The following is a 19562-nucleotide window of genomic DNA, read 5'->3' as shown; positions in this document are numbered from 1 at the left end:
GCAACAGAAACACGTAACCTCACACTGGATTCAGACATCCCTTAAGCTTTAAACCCACTGGTCCACTTATTGACCCTGGTTTTCTGAAGATCTGTGTTCAGTCAAACATTGCTAGTACACTTTTAAGAAGCTCTGACTCATATGTACAACACCTTTCTATTGTATTTACTATTTTCATTATATTTATCTAGATGTAGAAGTTAGCTTCAACACGCCAAAACCCACTAACCCACCCAATGAGCCACTTGTGAGAATTTAAATATCTCAGATTGATAAATTGGAAACACGGTTGTTTTACTTAAAAGCAGATGCAACAAGGTTTTCGTGCAAGAGCAGCACTTAAATCCCCAGTTTTGTCCGACAAGTCTGGGGACGTCACCGTGTCTGATGTGTGTTCACTTTGGAGGTTGGAGACAGTGTTGGATACGAGGGGCGCCTGAGCCTCTCGGTGCCTGGACTCAGGCCAAAACATACAAGCAGCTCCACATTTAATGAAAACGTGGCCCTTTGCTGTATTCTCTCCTGCATTGTGACCGGATGATAAAGGTAATAGTCGACAGAACTGGGCTGTTTCCCCAGGTTTTGGAAAGGCCAAAGAGTTTGAAGACTGATGTCGAAGTCATTCCAAGTTTTAAAACATTGCAGATGTCGCTGTGGGACTTTGCAGCTGTTGGTTGAGAGCCCTGTTCCTCCATGAAAAATGGACTCAAGAAATGCAATTCTTAATTTCAATGTAACAATTTAACTTTGAAATTACGGAGAAAGTTTAGCCTATAATAATGTCATGTACACCCAACACCAACAGATTATCATGAGTAACCGTGTTAATTTTCAATTCAGCTTGAATAAAAATGAAAAACAAAAAGACAAATACTTGTTCAATTTGGGAACAAGAATTAAATAACTGTGTGAAAGGTTTTTTTTTTAATTAAAAACTCTCCCTGCCAAAACAGTTTGGAAAAAAGCAACAGTTAAAATGGAAAGAACTAGAGGTGCAGATAGTTCAGTGCAGGCTCATAAACCGCTCAAGCACATCACGATTTATGGCTGGACTAAAAAAGAGGAGTTGTGCCATCACAGTGCAATGCAAGGCAGACTAATGCAAAGCACCTGTAGCTCAGACGACCTGAACATCCCACACAAAAGAAAGGACGTGAGAGGAACAATAGGAGACAGAAAACTCTGCAGACACTAAATGCAGTGAAACAGCCAGACTTGGAGAGGGAAGTGTTTGCCACTGGTGTAAATGGGTTCAAGCATATTATCCAGAGTGGTTCCTGATGCCTACCACCACTGTCACCATGCTCAACTTGGTATGAAAATATGAACACAGGTTATTAGATCTAAGCTAAAGAAATGCTACAGTACACACTGGAGAAGACTTTTAGCCTTCTCACCCATGAATTTGACTAATCTGTTGAATTAAAGCAGCTATAATCAAGGTTTTTATGAAAGTGTATGGATAAGCTCTGTAAGGTCAAAGGAGTCACTTGAGACAAAACCACAGAAAACTATCACCAAACTTGCATTATGAATTTGAACAAATCAAGAAAAAAATCCTAAAACTGTAGGCTAGTCCAGTTCAGCAGCCACTTTAGTTGGTACCTAAGCAAAACACCGCCGTTCAGCACACAGAATCACAAACCTTGAGAGGATGGTTTAGCAGTAATAATATGGACACCAAGGTCTTTAGCATGGACAGATTATGAGACATTGGGCCCCTGCCCAGAGATACACAAAAGGCCCCACCACCTCTCCATAGGAGCAAGACACACAGACTTAATGGTGGTTTTGCCTCTTTTTTGTTGTTGTTGTTTTGTATCTCTTTGTGGTAACTTTAGCCCTGTTTCCACCGAGCAGTACAGTACAGTTCGACTCGCTTTTTTTCCGTTTCCACTATTGAAAGTTGTGGATGATACCAATGGAACTGTTCCGTACTGTCACCATTTTTGGTCACCACTCTGTTGGGGTACCTAGCACACAGATCTGGTACTAAAAGGTGGAGCTGTGAACCCTGCAGTCCATTGACAGGTCAATAGCGGACAGTCACGGACTTTTATTCGTAGACTGCAACTATAAAATGAAAGGATGTTTTGGTGCCTCTCACAGCAGCTGTATTCCAAGAAAGAATAACTTCATTCACTGAGCCGACTGCTGGCGACTTTTAAGGTGGAATGTTTACTTGTAATGTTACTTAATGCATGAGTTGACGACATGAATCCATCAGCACACCTTAAATTTCACCTTAACAACTGACCATCACTTTAGTTTTTATATGACATACACTTTTAGTAATGAGTGGATCTTCAAACATTTATATCAATTTGGACCGGATTTTGTGAACTGCATATATTCTAGGCCTAATAATCACTCGGACAAAAAAAAAAAAAAAAAAGCAGCGCAGATCGTCGCTCCTGTGGGCTACGGCAACACTAAACCCCTGCGCTTGCCTGAGAAGGACCTAAGACTCTGACTGCAGCTTGTTCTATTTTGTTCTGAAAATGTCGGCATGCAGACCTCTCTCTGTAAACGATAAACAAGGTGCAGACTTTCATATGTGTCACCGGTATGAGGAAATACAGTGAGTGCTGGACAGAGCAGTGAGTGACCACAGCTCCGCCCACATTTAAGAGTACTGTTGGCAGTGGAACTGCTAGGGTCTAGGTACCATGTCTGAAGGGTTACTTCTGGTTCCAAGGGTACCATACCGAAAGTGTTTGGTGGAAACGGGCCTATTGTGTCTTTTTGTAGTTATCGTGCATCTTTTTTAGTTGTTTTGTCTGTTTTTGTGGTTATTTTGTGTCCTTTTACATCTCTTTGTGGACATTTCCAGTCTCTTTCTGGTTACATTTGCAGGTGAAGGCCAGGAGCGTCCCTGACAGTTAGGGGCCCCTGGGCCTGTGCCCGATATGCCTGTTCAGTAATCTACCTATGGGCCTGAGTGAAGCACGTTCCTCACCAGGAACCATTGTTCAGATTAGTATTTTATATTACACTCCTTTGTGTGTGAAAATATTCAACACATAACAGTGAAAAAGTATCCATCCACCCAAGGTATTTCTATATTCTGTGATTTGCAACACTGGACTAACAGACAGGGAATAGTTGGTTACATTATGCAACCTCTGTACCCTGAGGGGTGGGCAACAAAATGAGCCCCATTAAACCCTGAACTAGACATGTGCAGGAATGTGCTTAGAGGTATATTTGACACCTAAGTGTTCTTTTGTCCTTTGGATGAGTGTTATTGTCAAGAAAAATGTTATACATGTGCTCTTCTTTCATAGAATATATCTACTAAAACCTTCTGTTCAACTGAACATGCAGCCCTGCATGGAGTGCTATGGCGTGTGTGACTGGATGGAGAGCTGTTCATACATATATTTAGCTTAGTGTTATTAATTCAAAAGAATATGCTTGGACATGCGCAATGTTGCACCACAAAACAGATAAAAATACAGACTCTAAAGGAAAGGCGAGAATGAATGAGAGATAGTAATAGTCCGACATGTAGCAGAGGGCCTGAGAGGCTCTTGGTAACCTTGACTGTTTGAGCACACAGCCATGCCGGCAATGCAGTAAGAAGTAAGAAGTCTTTGAAGCTGTACTGCAGAGAACCTAGCATGAATTCTGATGTCCTGCTGTATATCCTCTAACCCTCCTCCTCCTTCCGTCTCTCCTCCCTGACTGTCTCTGCAACTGATTCAACAGAAAGTGAGGCCAAGAGAAGAAACACGGCAGCCAAGAGACGCATAAACAAGAGAGTAAAGAAATGCGATTAAAATAAAGGCAGGTGGAAACAAAGAAAGAGAGAAGATATTTAGATATGTGAAAACAGCCCGAACCAAAAATCTAACGCTCTGTGATGGCCCCTCAACTGGTGTTGCCCTTGGACCAAACCCAACCCAGAAAATCACAGCCTAATGGCGGTGCCGGAGCTGCCCCAATTTGCTCTTTTCCTGCATACACCTCCGTTGCCCCCAAATTACTATCAATATTCAATTAGGACGGGCCAGCCTCAGTAACAAACCACATTTCTGAGGATTAAGGCCCGTATAACTCACACGGTGAAATTTCTTTTGTAAATAATCAGCCGACAGGACTTAAATACCCTCTCAGTAAAAGCAAGTGAGACAGACTTTTCACACAGTGATGACTGATCTCTTTCTGGCATCACCATTAGTGACAGTCTATGTACATGCATGTGTTTGGGCGTGTGTTGCCTCAACAGTGGCTGGAAACATGTGCTGTGGTCCTGGCTCTAGTTGTCAAGAGGCACCAACCCCATGTTTTAATAACATGGCAAAAAAGAAAGGAGATTAAATTTCATGTTTAGATCCAACTGCTGTGTAAAAACCCTTCTACTTTAAGCTGCAGAAAATCTGACATTAAATGCTCATTAGTTACATACATGAGAGAGGATTGTCTCCTCTCACAACAACCACTGAGAGACGCATGGCAGAAATCATTCAGAATTATTGTAAATCATTTTTTAATGTGGAAAACTATTTCTTAACTTTCTGATTCATACTCTGAGAGACAAAGCCAGTATGCAATGAATTAAAAAAAAAAAAAAACACATTAAGTACGACAAAAATGTAACATGGACATGATGGATGTTAAATGCATAACACTAAAACAGCTAGGTTTATTTTCGCTACACTAATCAAAATACCACGTATACAAATTTGGGAGAAACTGGAATGTGTCTGAAATACTGCTATTGCGATAAACCTGATAACTATAATAACTGCATTGTCATGAACCTGTCAGCAAAGCAGAGCTGAAAATAGAGATTTATTGTCAACTATTTTCATACTTAATTGTTTCAGCGTTGTTGTTTTTTTAATGCCACAAACATTCACCAATTCTGACTTCTCAAATTTGAGATTTTAAAAGTAAACTAAATTCCTAACTTCGACACAATACCTTAAAAATTAGAAATATCCGGTACCATTTTAGATAAGATCGGTTTAACTGACATTGAGGGCATAATTTTTTTTTATTTTTTTTTATTAAAAGATAAATATAACAAGGCTATAACATGACAACGTACTTCTCTTTATTTGGTTGATAGCGGAAAACAGTAGAATGACTGTAAACATTTGCAATAATTGAAACTTTTTTTTGTGGTAGTGCACACGTTCAAAAGCCTTTGATACTGCCATACATTCAAAATGCAATGAAGTGCAAGTAAAAACAAAACCATGCTGTGAAAGCCTATAAACAACTGGAGTGAATGAGACGTGAGACAAGAGGACAGCACTGTGAGTGGGTTAAAGGAGGAAGGGCTGTGGGCAGTGGTGTGTGTGTGTGTGTGTGTGTGTGTGTGTGTGTGTGTGTGTGTGAACTTGCTGTCAGAGAGAAGAGAGGGCAAGAAAGTATAGTGAGGTATCAGTGCAGCAGAAAATCTGTATTTAAATCGTTTCAAATACTTGAACCATATGGATGGTAGAGTCGGATTGATACTGAATTTTTCTGACAGATTCTAATCCCAATATTTTTCTGTTTTTATCCCCCAAATATGGTTATCAAACACTTCTGGCGATGACATGTAATAGGCGGGAAATTTACAGTTTAACAATAACCTTAACTGTCACTTATGTAAAAAATGATATCAGAGCATTGAAACAGAAAATTTTAATGGGAATTTCATAATTAGGCATTTTTTCTGCATTATCCTTTTTCACATCAGTGTGTGTTGGACAACATACACCAATACCGATACATACCTGTGATCGGCCAATATCGGCCCACTGATATATCAGTCAGGTTCTAATCTATAAATCCATATTTTTGACTCACTACAGTAAACCCTGGAGTTGTTTGGCTCTGAGAAATTTTGAATGGGCATGATTGACATTTCACAGACTAAACTAATGATAAAAACAAAATCAAGAAAATGGTCAATCAATCAATCATTAATGAAGCAGCGTTACAGCAAACTTTACAGTTTGTAGTTGCGTAACAAATTTACAAAAATGGATAAACCTAAGTGGAGTAGACTGACACAGAAAACCTTAAAAATAAAAACATTTAAACTTTCCAGGGAACTGCTTTCACACCATATCTGAGACATCATCCTCTGAAAGTTGACCTGTCAGCTTAAACACTGTGTCGACTGTACGCCCTCACATCCCCTGATAATTAAGTAACTCAATGACAGATTGAACAAGGTTGACCCAGTGACTCAGAAGCACTGACAAGGAAAGCCTCAAATTACACATCTGCCAGAGAATGAGGGGTGGAGCGGAGAGAGGTAGAGTTACGTTTTTAACCGAGATGCTTGCTTGATAACAAAACCTTTCAGATCTGAAACAGTATAACATTAACTGTTGCATGTCGATGCCAAAAAAAGGAAACACAAAAATGTCTTAGACTGATAATGAATATCAGCTGTGACACCAGAAATCATAAGATTAATGATGCGCTTAAAAACAAACTAATTTGAGGGGGGAAATCAGTGTGGAAAATCACTGCCTTCTTAACCGCGCAGGATAAAATGCCAAAGACACCGAAGGATTAAGTGAAATCTAGTCCAACGGACACACCTGCAGACGGCCAGTCAGGCCACATCTGAGCATCCGAGCAGGTGTCCACACAGACAGCATGGCCGACAGATTGCTGCAGTTGTTTTCACGGGCAGATGCGGACTATTTTTACTGGATGCACATCTCTCACATTCGGGGGAGAAAACCACTCTGACAAATCCATGAAATGCACCGCTTCAATCAAACTCACATTAGCTTCATGCCAAGTCAGATTTTCACAGCTTGTACAACAACATGATTGCCTCAAAGCTGTTTTCCCACGATATGGGGGGATGATGCCGGATCCATGCCTTCATAAATAATCTGAAATGGCATCATTAAAAATAAAGTGAGTGAGAAAAGCCAAAATGATTCTGCATTACTTACATCGTTGCAGATGATGGGACAAGTTTACTCTGATTTGAGAAATAAAGATGGGTGATTATTTTGACTGTACGCACCAGCAAGGGCAGGAAACAAAAATAATACAGAGCATAAAAAGACAGACTGCACAAACAGCAGAGAGAATGATGGGAGGGACAGGAATGAGACACAAACTGGAGCTCAAGGAAGGATGAGCGGTGACAAAAGGCGGATCCAGGGGGATCAGAGGAAGCCCTCAAAGGCGACTCCCAGAGCCGGGATGAAGGCGGCTCAGTGTGGAAGCAGAGAAGATGAAACACCATTTGGGGGCAGGGCCCCCCCGCTGCCTCGCCTCTGTGTTCAGGGCCTGTGAGCTCCTCTGCCTGTGAAGTGCTAAACACCCCCCTTCGCACCCTGCAGCAGCCGGCACTGCACCCTGCACCTCCTGCCATTTGGTGACTCGACGCAGATCTGCACGCATGGACGTGGCAAAGTAGTGTTTTCGCTGTGTTCAGAATAAATCAGGGCAGCAGCAAATGATTATATTCATTATCAATTAATATGATTATGTTCTTGATTAATAATTTTGTTTAAAAAATGCCAGAAAAGAGTGAAAAATGTTTACTCTCTCTGGTCGACCGACAATCGAAAATCAAAAGCTTCCAGTTCATTATCAAATCAGACAAACATGAACGGCAAATCCTCAGAAATGAAAAGGTGGAACGCAGGAGTGTTTGGCTTTTTTTTTTTTTTTAATAAAAATACATTTTATTTTCAAAATATTTGTCGCTTCATTTTCTGTCGACCAACTAATCGATTCACTGACTTATCATTCCAGATCTAATGCAGTTTGTTTCAAAACTAAATGATTTGCTGTTACTATCATTAGGAAAACCAGCAAACATTTACATTTTATAAGCTATAAAATTTAGTTTCAGCATATCTGCTTCTTAAATTGATGAATGACTGATCATTTCAGCTGTAAAATCAGTGATCGGTCAAGATTTCTTGACATGGAAACAATGGGGTTACTACTAGCTAGAAAAATGGGTGTTATGTCTCAAACATGGACGAAAAAAAGGACACAAAAATCCTGTCAGCAGCAATCAGAGCTGTGACAGTGACTCAATTAGTCGATGACAGAAAATTAATCTACAACAATTTCGATTATGGTCATAATTTAAGAAAAAGGAAATCACAGGCAACAGCTTCTCTTTGCTTCTTTTCTCATTTCTGTATCATTGTAATCTCGCTATCTTTTGGGGTTTTGGACTGCTGGTTGAAAATAAGCATCTGGAGCTCTGGCAACTCATGATGTGCATTTTTCACTAGTTTATTCATCAAGTATTCCAAAAAAAGCATCAATATCTTCACTGACAATGACAATAGTAGTTAACTGCAGCCCTGATGGAGACAATGTGTTTCCATCCACATGATGTGCTCACTAATTCTGATGTATTGTTAGTATTTAATCATGAGCAGCATCAGCTGATTTTCCTTTGGGTTTGTGAGCTGCAGCCAGCTCAGATAAAAATGGATTTATATTCCTGTTATTTGATGTTGAGGAGACCTACAAAAGCACAGATTCTCAGACACACTGGAAGGCACGTTAAAATACAACCAGCTTGTTTTATTACCTGCACAATAGCATGTGTGTATCTTTGTAACCAGGCATAGTTTAATGGCTCTGGATGGGGGCCAATCCACTATGAATTGTTTCATGGGTATAATCAACGTAGGTGACAGTTGATTCACCTTTTCAGCACACACACACATACACACACACACACACACACACACACACACACACACACACACACGATGTGATGAAATGGTTGAGGTTTGAATAAATTGGTCTTTTTCAGCAGATTAGGAAATAATAAAAGGTGAAACACAAGCCGCCCTGAGCACCAAACCTCCAGCGTGTTGATGTCCCAGATAAATGCGTCCCAACTTCAAAGCGCCTGTTGTTGCTCTGCGACCAAAGAGCTTATTGTTTCGTAACACTGCAACATTTCTGTCAACAAAGTTTCCCTCTGGTTATTACATTATTTCCCTGTTTTTCCTGTATTTGTGCCAGTTTGGACCTTTTAACCAGCTCCATGTGGCACAGGCATATCTCAGTTTAACACAAGCAAAGGCACAGTAAAACACTTCTCCTCCACGTTTACCTGCATAGTAAAGACTCCCAGCTCCTGAGAGGACAGCTTTTTCATCTGGTCGGCCAAAACTTGCGCTTCTTCCAGGATGGAAAACTCCGTCTCGGCTTCACAGTATCCACAAGAAAGAGCCGAGCAGATTAAAACGAAGCTCCAAGAAAAAGCCAACAAGCTCCAGTGACCGCGGAGGTGTTTATCCCGGAAAGCAGCGCGCGTAGTCGGCGTCAAACACAGAGGTTTGTCCCCGGTCCGCCTCGCCATGATGGCTGTGGGTCTACAAGGCTGGAGAAACACCGAGTCTGAACTGGTGGCGGAAAGAAAAAACTTCAAGGGAAACAACTTTTACAACTTTGCAGCGTAGAGGACGTGTGCCGTGTCTCTCCGGTACAAGTCTCCAACATTCACAGCAGAGCAAACCATCGCAGCTCCCGGAAAACCCTCACGAGAAGAAAATAGATCCATGCGTGGAAGGAGACACGTTTTTAATTTCTTTAATGTTGTTAGTGTTCCGTCTTCGGTCAGTCGTCCCAACTCCTGGAAGTCTGGCAAAGTGTGTGAGCCGGAGATTCACCACAATGGGGGTGAAAGTGGGAGGCGTGGAAACTCAAGAGTCCTACCGGCGCCTGGATCTCTGGATCAATGGATCAGGGTTTCATGGCGCCTTCAAGTGCTGCTGGGAAAAGAGCTAAAAGGAAAAGGGCGGCGTTGAGTGACTCTCTAATCACTCAAATTCGATACGGAAAGTTATTACTTTGAATCGACCTGCCCAAATGTCAACGACAGACCATATAAAGTAGTTTCATATGTGCAGCATTCAGCAGAACCATGGTAAGGATATTAGAAAATCCGAGAAAATCCTTGAATTCAGGGCCCCTCAACGCACCCTACCACTATCACCTCCCCCTTTGAACAAGTTTTAACCAGGCAGTAAAAAGGAAGTATGCAAAGTGAAGTAAAATGCCTGCAAAATGTGGATACCTTTACATTTTATGTATCAAGTTAACTGTAAAGTCTGTTTCCAAACATGACGACCTGACTGCAGTTTCAAATCCTTCACATTGCAAGGAATACAGTTCTAATGGCCACAGAATTCCTGGCTTAAAAGGCAAGTCCATTTTAGGCTAGAGCATAGTGCACGATAAGGAAAACCTCAATCTAAAAAAAAAAAAAAAAAACTTGATAGGGGAAAATATTTCTGTAAGTAGAAAGTATTTCTGATTCTGAAATGGATAACCCTCAACAGAGGAGGGATCCCTCTTCCAGCCCTCCCCCAGGTTGGACAGATTTACATTTAAGTATGAGTCTAAAAATGCTGGAACCAGCTAATGCCCTCCATGTGTGAGTTGTTTCCCCCAGTTTCCAAAAAAACCCCTATATTCCCACAAATTAATACAGAGGCCATGAACACTGTGCCATATAAGTCATTGATGGTTAAAGTGGTCCAAAGCCTTTCTTTGTAGGTATGTAATAATTTACAATTTTGTATGGCCTAATATGCAAAAAGGGTTGTCCCCTCTCTCCCCTTCACACCTCTGACCAACCTGTCAGTAAAGGCCCTAAAGCCCATAAAAATAATCTTCATAATGCTTCCATGGCCATCAAAATATTCCATTAATCCCAGTAACTTTTAGTGTCTTTTCTTTTCTTTTTATCATCTTGAATTGAGCTTGCTGTGAACAGGGCCTTTAGTTGTTATGATGCTATAGGATCACTTTAGAGCTTTTCTGCAAGTAACACCATCAGTATGTGGGACTGTTCCTTTATATGCAGTTGTAGATAACAACAAAGAATTTAAAAAAAAAACAAAACATCCACATAGGCACCCAGTGATTCTCTACTATTCGGGATTAAAATAAAAAACTGTTGATGTATGTGATATCACATTGTGGATTGTGTATTTGGATGAACATGAATAAAGATGCGCTCAGTGTAGCAACCAGCAGACTCCACTCCTGTAAGAATCCACTTCTTGTTTTTGTTGCAGCTCCAGTTTCACCTTGGCTGAGCTGCTTTGAGGAGGAGCAGAGGTTTGGGTATTTGGACAAATCGCATTTTGATTTCTGAGTGCAAAATAAAATCATTTGCTAAAGAATCATACAGTCAGTGATGTAAGGCTTTGAAGTGTAACAGCACTCCATCCCATCCAACAGCTGACCTCCAATCAGTGCTCTCTGTCTGCACACATATACTCTTCACAGGATTGCAGAGTGGATTTAATTTGCAGCTGTACAAATTGGCCTCTCCCCATCCCTCACTCTGCTTCTTGTAACTTTTATGAGATTTTCTGGTTAACCAATGTTGCATCCAGACACAGAATATCTGCTTAGAGGCTGTCTGGTCTGATCTGGAAAAATAGGGTTGATATTATTTTACAAACACAGACAATACCACAGTTCAGGTAGTCAAAGAATGAAATACCCAGGTTTACTTAGTGGGAAAAGCTTGGTTTTTAAATTTAATTTAAATTGTAGGTTACAATTTGAATTGAAGACATTTGAAGACTTTTTGCCATAGTGGTAAAAGTGATGTTTGCTGTGTGTGACTCTCATATTAAAGGTCCAGTATGTAGGGTTTAGGGAGATATAATAGCAGTAATGGAATATAAAATATTAGGTGAGGGTTTTTGTGTGTGTGTATAATCACCCAAAAATGACAATCCTTGTGTTTTTGCCACCTCAGAATTAACCATTTATATCTGCTTCGTCCATGCAGATTGCCATGTTGCACTGCCATGTTTTTTTGTTGTTGTTTTTTACAACTTTATTTATAAGTTTTTCAGTACAAAAATTCAGTAATCTGAGTTTTGAACAATCAAGATATAAGTGTAAACCCCATACCCCCCTCCCCCCGTCCAGGTGACCAACAACAGGGTTGACAATCAAGTTTTAGAGATGGTTACAGAATATGTATCAGCCATTATTTTAGACCAACCCAAACAAAAAGCGAAACAACACAGAAATGGGGAAAAAAAATTGAAAAAATAATGTAAGCGGTGTACTATTTTAAATTGAATAAGACCATGTCGTATACAGAAAGAAGAGGTGTGTATATGTGAAATGATTTCATCCCAGACTTCTTCTGGGATAGTTTCTTCAATATCAGTTTCCCGCATGATTTTTGGTCTTATTCCATGTATAATTGGTATTGTTCTGAATCATATTATATATTTTGGAGACTGTACCTTTATTATAGGGGTTGACATTGAGAGCTTAATAGCTAGGTCTTTAGGGGTAGGATCGGGGTAGTCTGAAAAATACTTAGCGGCAAAACTGCGGACTTGGAAGTATCTAAATTGATGAGACTTCGGCAAATTGTGATCCTGGCACAGAGAAGTGAATGATAGAAGTTTTTCATCTTCAAACAAGTCATCAAAGCACTGCCATGTTTTGACAGTAGCTCAGAACAGACAAACCAAACACTGGCTCTAAATGGGTCCATTCCCGTTTTTGTGTCAGCCATTGAAAAACAGGTTTTTAAAAAAAAAAAAAGTGAAACTGCTGTATTCCGAGTTTTTGCTGGTTTACATCACAAGATCCATTTGTTTTGGGAGGAAGAGACCTCTAAAAACCTCCTGAACATCTGGATCGTAAGTTATCAGAGAAAAAAGTTAAGCACATATTAGCAGGTGTGGGGCTTGTGGCCTGACTGCAATGCTCTGAACAGTGTAGGAGAAACACTGATTTGTAACGTGAAACTGTTTTATTCTGTATTTTTACCGGTTTTGTTTACCTGGTCAGTTTGTTCTGGAGAGGAAGAATCCTCTACAAATAATTCGGCTCCTGGTAAAAACCTCCTGAACAATGAACACTGAAGGAATTTTAACCGGAAGAAATTTTAGCTGGTTGCAATCTGAAGTCCCCACCACTAGATGCCACTAAATCCCCCTAAATCTTACATGATGTTCCTTTAAATATAAATATCAAATACTAATTCCATAGCATCTGTAGGTTTCAGCAAATATGGAGTAATTTAGAGGGGACAAATTATTTACTGATAGTGCTGGGGAGTGACATGTGTCCCAATTTTCAAACTAGATGCCAAAGTTCGACTCCGTGCTTTGCACCTGTCAAGATTTTCACCAACAAAGTAATTAATTCTTGATCCAACTGATACATAACTTTTAGAGATAGCCTGTTTTGACAGAGATATAATAGGATGCAAACTTATACCAAATCAATGTCACTGAAAGTCATGGGAGGCTTTTAAAGAAATGTTCGAATGTTTACCACTTATGCAGTCGTTAAGTGCCAGAATAACCACCCTCAACTGTGTTACACAAAGGTTTGCAAAGCGTTATGTTCAGTTTGAGGCCCTTACAAGTAGCTGTAACACCAGTAAAGCTGTGAGTCCTCTTAGTATCAGCTGTGTGATGGTTATTTTTCATTTCATTTTTCATTCTCATGTATATAAATATATAATTTTTTTTAACGTTTTAGTCAGTAAGTCAACCATGTTTAGTCACAGGTCTTGATCATAGTGAGGATAGGACAGCCCGCCCACCATGATCGTTCCACATTGGAGCCAAAATAATTTTACTGCCTTTTAACTGAAATATCGCCTGTCAAATAAAGACGTGTTTTCGGTCTGTGGTGTCTAACAACCTCCCATTGTTACACAGGCAGCAATGAAGCTTAATATTGCAGTGGAAGACATCATTTTACTGAATATTCTAAGCTAACAGTGCAAAAAATGATATCATGGCTACCAACTGTGCTTTTTCAGGATCTACAACTCATAATGTGAACCACTTCTTTCTTTCTTTCATTCACCAAAATGTTTGTCTCTGATTGTCCTCTCAAGATCTAATTCATATGGAAGGCTCTACAAGTGTGATTGATGCAGCGTGCCAACACCAGGGATCTGCAGCAGGAAAAGAGTTCCTGCCTCCAGACTTTGCATGGCTCCTGAATGGCTCGTCTGTCTGTGTCTTTGGCTGCAGACGCCATCAGATGTTTGCATGGCCGTCAGATTCTTTTAGACACTTACAAACACAAGGATGTTTGTTGAGCGGCTGGATGTAGTGTGTGCACCACATACATTATCAGTTCCCCAGAAAATCCTTGTTTTCTAGTGGTTTCGCCCTCAACTTCCTGAGTTCAACAGGCAAACGTCCTGTTTATTTGTAAGTCATTCTTTATTTATAAGGACATGAATGGTGACTATTTGTGAAGCATATTCATTTCCTGAATTGGCTGTGATATTTGCACAGGGGAAAATATATAAAGATCCTTGTGCAAACATCAGAAAGAGTGTATAAATTAACATAATCTGAAGTAGACTAAAATAATTCAAAGTTAAAGTTAAATGCCACACCTTTTTAAAATGATATGGTAAATTTCTCCCGTCGCCCACAGCTGACCTCATCAAAGCTCTGCTGTTGAAATGAGATTTGACATTTTTTAAAACCTGTTTTACTCTTTGTGCTCCCCACCTGTTATTTGCATGTGTGTGTGTGTGTGTGTGTGTGTGTGTGTGTGGCTCTTGTGGCTCTTGTGGCCCTTTTGCATCCTACTGTAGATGAAGGTCTGTTTGTTACTGAGTTGCTCAGTAACGCAGATCTTTGATTTTCCACACAACAACACCAACAACAAAGATTTCTAAGGTGCAGTTATATTATATTTCTCATCCCAAGAAATGTACTGTACCTGCACTCAGCCTCGGAAAAGGACACAATGTCACATTTCTGCTGCATGTAATAAGTATATTTTTGATCAGAGCCATCACTAATTGAGCATACAATGCTATAGTTTGTAGTTGGGCAGTGTGATGATGTGCAGATAACAGGCTAGAGTAACTTCTACATTTCCAAAAAAGCTTACTCACTCAAAGTTGAACAGAGGTAAATTCTGGCCCACGAAAATACATGTGCTGGGCAGAGATCACAGTCAGACTGGAAAAAAACTAGAATATTTGAAGTGCAGACAGTATATTCTGACCATACCTTAAGAATGCATCTGTGGGGCAAAACCATCAAACACTGTCCCTATATCAACTGTTCCTTGCACCCAGAGAAACCAGTGAGACTTACTGATGCATGATCCCTCACCAGCTTCCCACCAGCAAACAAACTGCATTCCTTGAGAACCATGGCCAGGCCGGAGGTACCACTGCTAGGAAGTGTGGGCAAATGGGCGGGAACTGCCCATTGGTTCGACATCCCATTGTTCCGACCATATTAAACTCATTGTTCCGAAGTCCGTTCCGAAATCATCATGATGTCCTCTGGTTAAGGTCTGGTTAGGTTTAGGCACAAAAGCCACTTGGTTAGGGTCAGGAAAAGATCATGGTGTGGGTTAAAATGAAAAAGAAAGTGACAAACACATAAGCCATGAGCCTGCTCCACCTCAAGCCAGTCGCGGTGCACTATACGCCCGCCGCGAGCCGTTCAGCACCGCGGACAGTCGGACTAATGGGATGTCGAACCAATGGGCTGTCGAACCAATGACATGGACCCAAATGGGCAGGTAACCTGTGACTGCGCAACTTGCTTCCTCCAAAATTAAGATAACATTCAAACAAACACATTCTCAACAAAACCTGAATATAATGTGTCATAAAGGCAGGAATTATTGCAGAGCTGCTGTATTAAGGCCCTGATACACCAAGCCGACAGTTGGCCATCGACCAAAATCTGTGAGCATCTGTCGGCCTAGTTTTTGCAGTGTGTCCCGCACCTTCGGCAGTTCGGCGTTGGCATCAGCGGCTTTTCAGCCGATTGAGCATGTTGAATTGGCGGCAGAGCTTGTCAGTGAGAGAGATCACTCTGATTGGCTGTTCAGGTTTTATTTCCTCGCCCCTGTAGCGAGTGAATCTACCTGTAGTGAAACCAGGGCTAACAGGTGCTTCCTCCTCAGGCTCCACTTCACTCAGCTGCCCGACAGATCCGCTGCTTCTTCCCACTTTAACCTGAATAACAAACCTGGGCTAGCTGGGAGCGGCTAGCGGAGTGTTAGCCGCAGCATGACGGTAGGGAAGCACAGCCACTTAGCCTTCGCTAGTCTCTGAGCTAGCCCCGGCTCTCCGTTTGGATCCAACCAGAGCACCGAGCCCCGGTTTGTTATTCAGGTTAAAGTGGGATGAAGCAGCGGGTTTGTCAGGCAGCTGAGTGAAGTGGAGCCTGCAGAGGAAACACCGGAAACGTCTGGATGTAATAGTCCATGGAGAGGCTGTGGTGCTCGGCTGCACAGATAGGAAACCCCTCGGCTGACAGGACTCCGCTACTTTGTTTATCTCATGCATTCATCGGACTTCCGGTTTTCCCTTTTGCGTTATTTCCTCTCACGCAGACGCAGAACGTATGTGCTACTTGGCCATCAGATGTAGTCCGTGTAGTGTGTTCAAATGCAACTGACACAGGGCGACGTGAGGCAACGTAGACGACGCAACAGTTGGCTTTCGTCGCCGCTAGTTCTTTGATGTCGGTTTGGTGTGTCAGCACCTTTAGATTGTGTTGTCCTTAGCTACAAGTACATACATATCAAAGTGGAAACACATTATAGGCAGAAGAAGACGGAGGGCATTATTCAAAAATCTGTGATGGTATTTTAACCTAGACATTTCATGGAAGCCTGGACAATGGTGTGCTATGATATGAAGAATAAATTAGACAAAAAAAGTGATGTTTCATCTGATTGTGATCGCAGTGTTGTTAAATTTATGTCTACACATCACCAAATTGACAAAAAAAGCTTGTGTTTGATTTCTAAAAAACAGGTATGATAAATACATCATCGCCAAACCATTTTTTACTACAGAGATTGTTGGCTTGTTAGCAGTATAATACAGTATATGGCACCAGTTGGATTTGCTCTCATTGTTTTTTTACTCTATCCCTTGGATCGTTTTCAGTCTGCAGCTCAGCCAAGGCAACACGTCTGTCTGTAAAATTACTAATCCTGACTGGCTGTCTGACTGCCATGTGTCTATGGAGAGAGCGCTGCTGGTTTATTCAGAACAGAAATATTTCTTTACACAAGAAAGCGGGTAGGGGTCTTCATTAACACAGACAGAAGGATTTGTTTTACAGGATTACCCCCATTTGCATTATTTTAATTACAGCATAGACCCACAAAGCCACCTGGTTTGGGAAGATAAAGGGGAGAAAGTGAGGCTGATTAGTCCAGGATTCAGGATTTGTGAATATATTAAATGAGATTTTGGGGCGAGATGCAGGGAGGTCCTGTTCAAAGCAAGAGACAGGAAGACTGGGGTTTCACATCTGGCTTCAAAGGCAGCTCTGACTGAGAGAGATTTTTATTACACGTGAACAGGAAATTTTTTGGCTCTGGATCTAATATTACCTGTAACCTGTGGAAGTCGAGATTAGATTTGAAGCCAGATTTAGTGAGGTTACACAGCTCCTGTTTGTGAAGGTGTCTCTGTGTGAGAGAAGCAGGCAATGCTACAACTGGAGTTTCTCTTGCTGTGTGAGGACAGCCAAATGCAACTGACTGAGCATGACAATTCTCCACTGCAATAATCAGGAAACACAGGGGCTGATAGTGACACATAGAGGCTTGTTAGGCTTTTACAGCAACACTCCTCCTGGCAAAACAAGGCCCTTACATAACATAGTAGCTATGGTACACAGGTAAGATATGACAGGCTGAAATGAACACAGATACACAAGAGGCACACAAAACATACACTAGAGAAGTCACTCTCAAGAAGAGATGCACAGAGAGAGAGAAAGAAGATGAAATCCGCTCTCTTTGGGGCTCTGTTACATGATTTTCTAATGTGAATTTTTATAATACTCCTTTAACTTTAACCCCTGTAATATTTGCATCCGTTGACGAGTAGGTGTTGTCCCTTTAAAGGTCCAGTGTGTAGAATTTAGGGTGATATACTGGCAGAAATGAAATATGATATAACAGGTATGTTTTCTTTAGTGTATAATCACCTAGTAATAAGGATCATTGCATTTTGGTTACCTTGGAGTTATCCATTTATATCTACATAGAAAGCTGAGCCTTGCCTGTGAAGACCGCCATGTTGCATTGCCATGTTTCCACAGAACCAAAGAGTGGTTCTAGAAAGGGCCATTTGCGTTTTTGCATTGGCTACCATAGTTTGCAACCCCTCTGCCATTAGCAGTGTCCGAAAAACACAGCGCTTTTAAGGTGAAACTGCTTTATTTAGTGTCTTCTCTGCAAATACTGCGGTTCCTGGTAAGACTCTCCTAAATGTCTGGATCTTAAGTTATCAGAAACAAATGGAGAGCACACATTAGAAGGTACTAGGCCAGCAGCCTGTCTCCAACATGCCAAACATTATCAGAGAAACACTCATTTGTAAAGTTAAAATGCATTATTCAGTCTTTTTACTGGTTTAAATCACCAGGTCCATTTGCTGTGGAGAAGAAGAGACCTCTGTGGATAATTAGCTCACAATTAAAACCTCCTGAATATCTGGCTCTTAAGTTATCAGAAACAAAAGGTGAGCACATGTTAGCAGGTGCTAGACCAGCAGCCCATCTCTAACATGGCAAACAACATGCTGAACAGCGCCGGAGAAACACTGATTTGTTGCATGAAACTGCTTTATTTAGTGTTTTTTACGGTTGAAATCACTGGGTCCCTATGTTTTGGAAAGGAACAGACCTTTGTGGACAATGTGGCTCATGCTGAAAACTTCCAAAGTGTCTGGATCAGAAATTAGGTGAGCACATGATAAGTCATCAGAGAACATAGGTGAGCACACATTAGCAAGTGCTTGCCCAGCAGCCTGTCTCCAACATGCCAAACAACATCGGAGAAAAACTAATTTGTAAAGCGAAACTGCTTTATTCAGTGTTTCTACCAGTTTAAATCAGTTGGTGCATTTGTTTTGGAGAGGAAGAAACCTCTGTGGATAATTCGGCTACTGCTAAAAACCTCCCAAACAAAGGAATTCTAAGCTGGAAAAGTTTCAGCTGGTTGCAATTTGCAATCCTCACCACTAGATGCCACTAAATCCCCTAAATCTTAAACACTGTTCCTTTAAACTAACCAACTGACAATCTTTACATCTGGCTTGCAACAAAAAATTAGGTGATACAAAGAGCAACACTCCTTGTGTGTCCTTCAGTATGGCAACATTTTAGTTTTACTCTGGATTGAATTTTTGCTCTTTAGATGTTAATGGCGTGGTCCTGTTTCTGACTACACATACTGCATGGGGATTACAGCCCCACAAATATCTCTTTGATGAAGAGAGGTTGGTTACTTTTCATGTCAAAACAAACTGATAACACAAGCCACACCTCATGGCAGTAGAATATAACATTAAGTGCCACCTGTTTAAAGCTAAAGAGATAATAGTTAACATTGAAATCATTGCTTTCATTCATTATGGTAAGTTGTCTGACTCGGTTGCATGACATTAGTTATAATACATCGCATGAGTGTCCTCACCACTGCTCTTTGCAATGTCTTTCTTCCCAGCTGGTCCTGGGTCAGCCTCAAACCACTCGGAGGAAATGTTTTGGGTACAGCTGCTCCTAATACTCCTCCGTGGTTTAGACAACAAC

General features: G+C 41.0%; 1 protein-coding gene across 1 annotated transcript in view; it reads right to left on the bottom strand.

The window, feature by feature from the left end:
- The window catches only part of cachd1 (cache domain containing 1), a 111732-nt gene extending 102079 nt beyond the window's left edge, over positions 1-9653 (bottom strand). Inside the window, exon 1 of the mRNA XM_049588353.1 lies at positions 9065-9653. Within this exon, the coding sequence (XP_049444310.1) occupies positions 9065-9313 (249 nt within the window). The 5' untranslated portion in view covers positions 9314-9653. The remainder of the gene's footprint in view (positions 1-9064) is intronic.
- Between the last annotated feature and the right edge of the window lie 9909 nt (positions 9654-19562).

This window comes from Epinephelus fuscoguttatus, linkage group LG10 (genome assembly GCF_011397635.1).
Source record: "Epinephelus fuscoguttatus linkage group LG10, E.fuscoguttatus.final_Chr_v1".
NCBI classification, from domain to species: Eukaryota; Metazoa; Chordata; class Actinopteri; order Perciformes; family Serranidae; genus Epinephelus; species Epinephelus fuscoguttatus.
The sequence above is the reverse complement of the archived record's forward strand: the minus strand, read 5'-3'. Positions and strand labels throughout refer to the sequence as shown.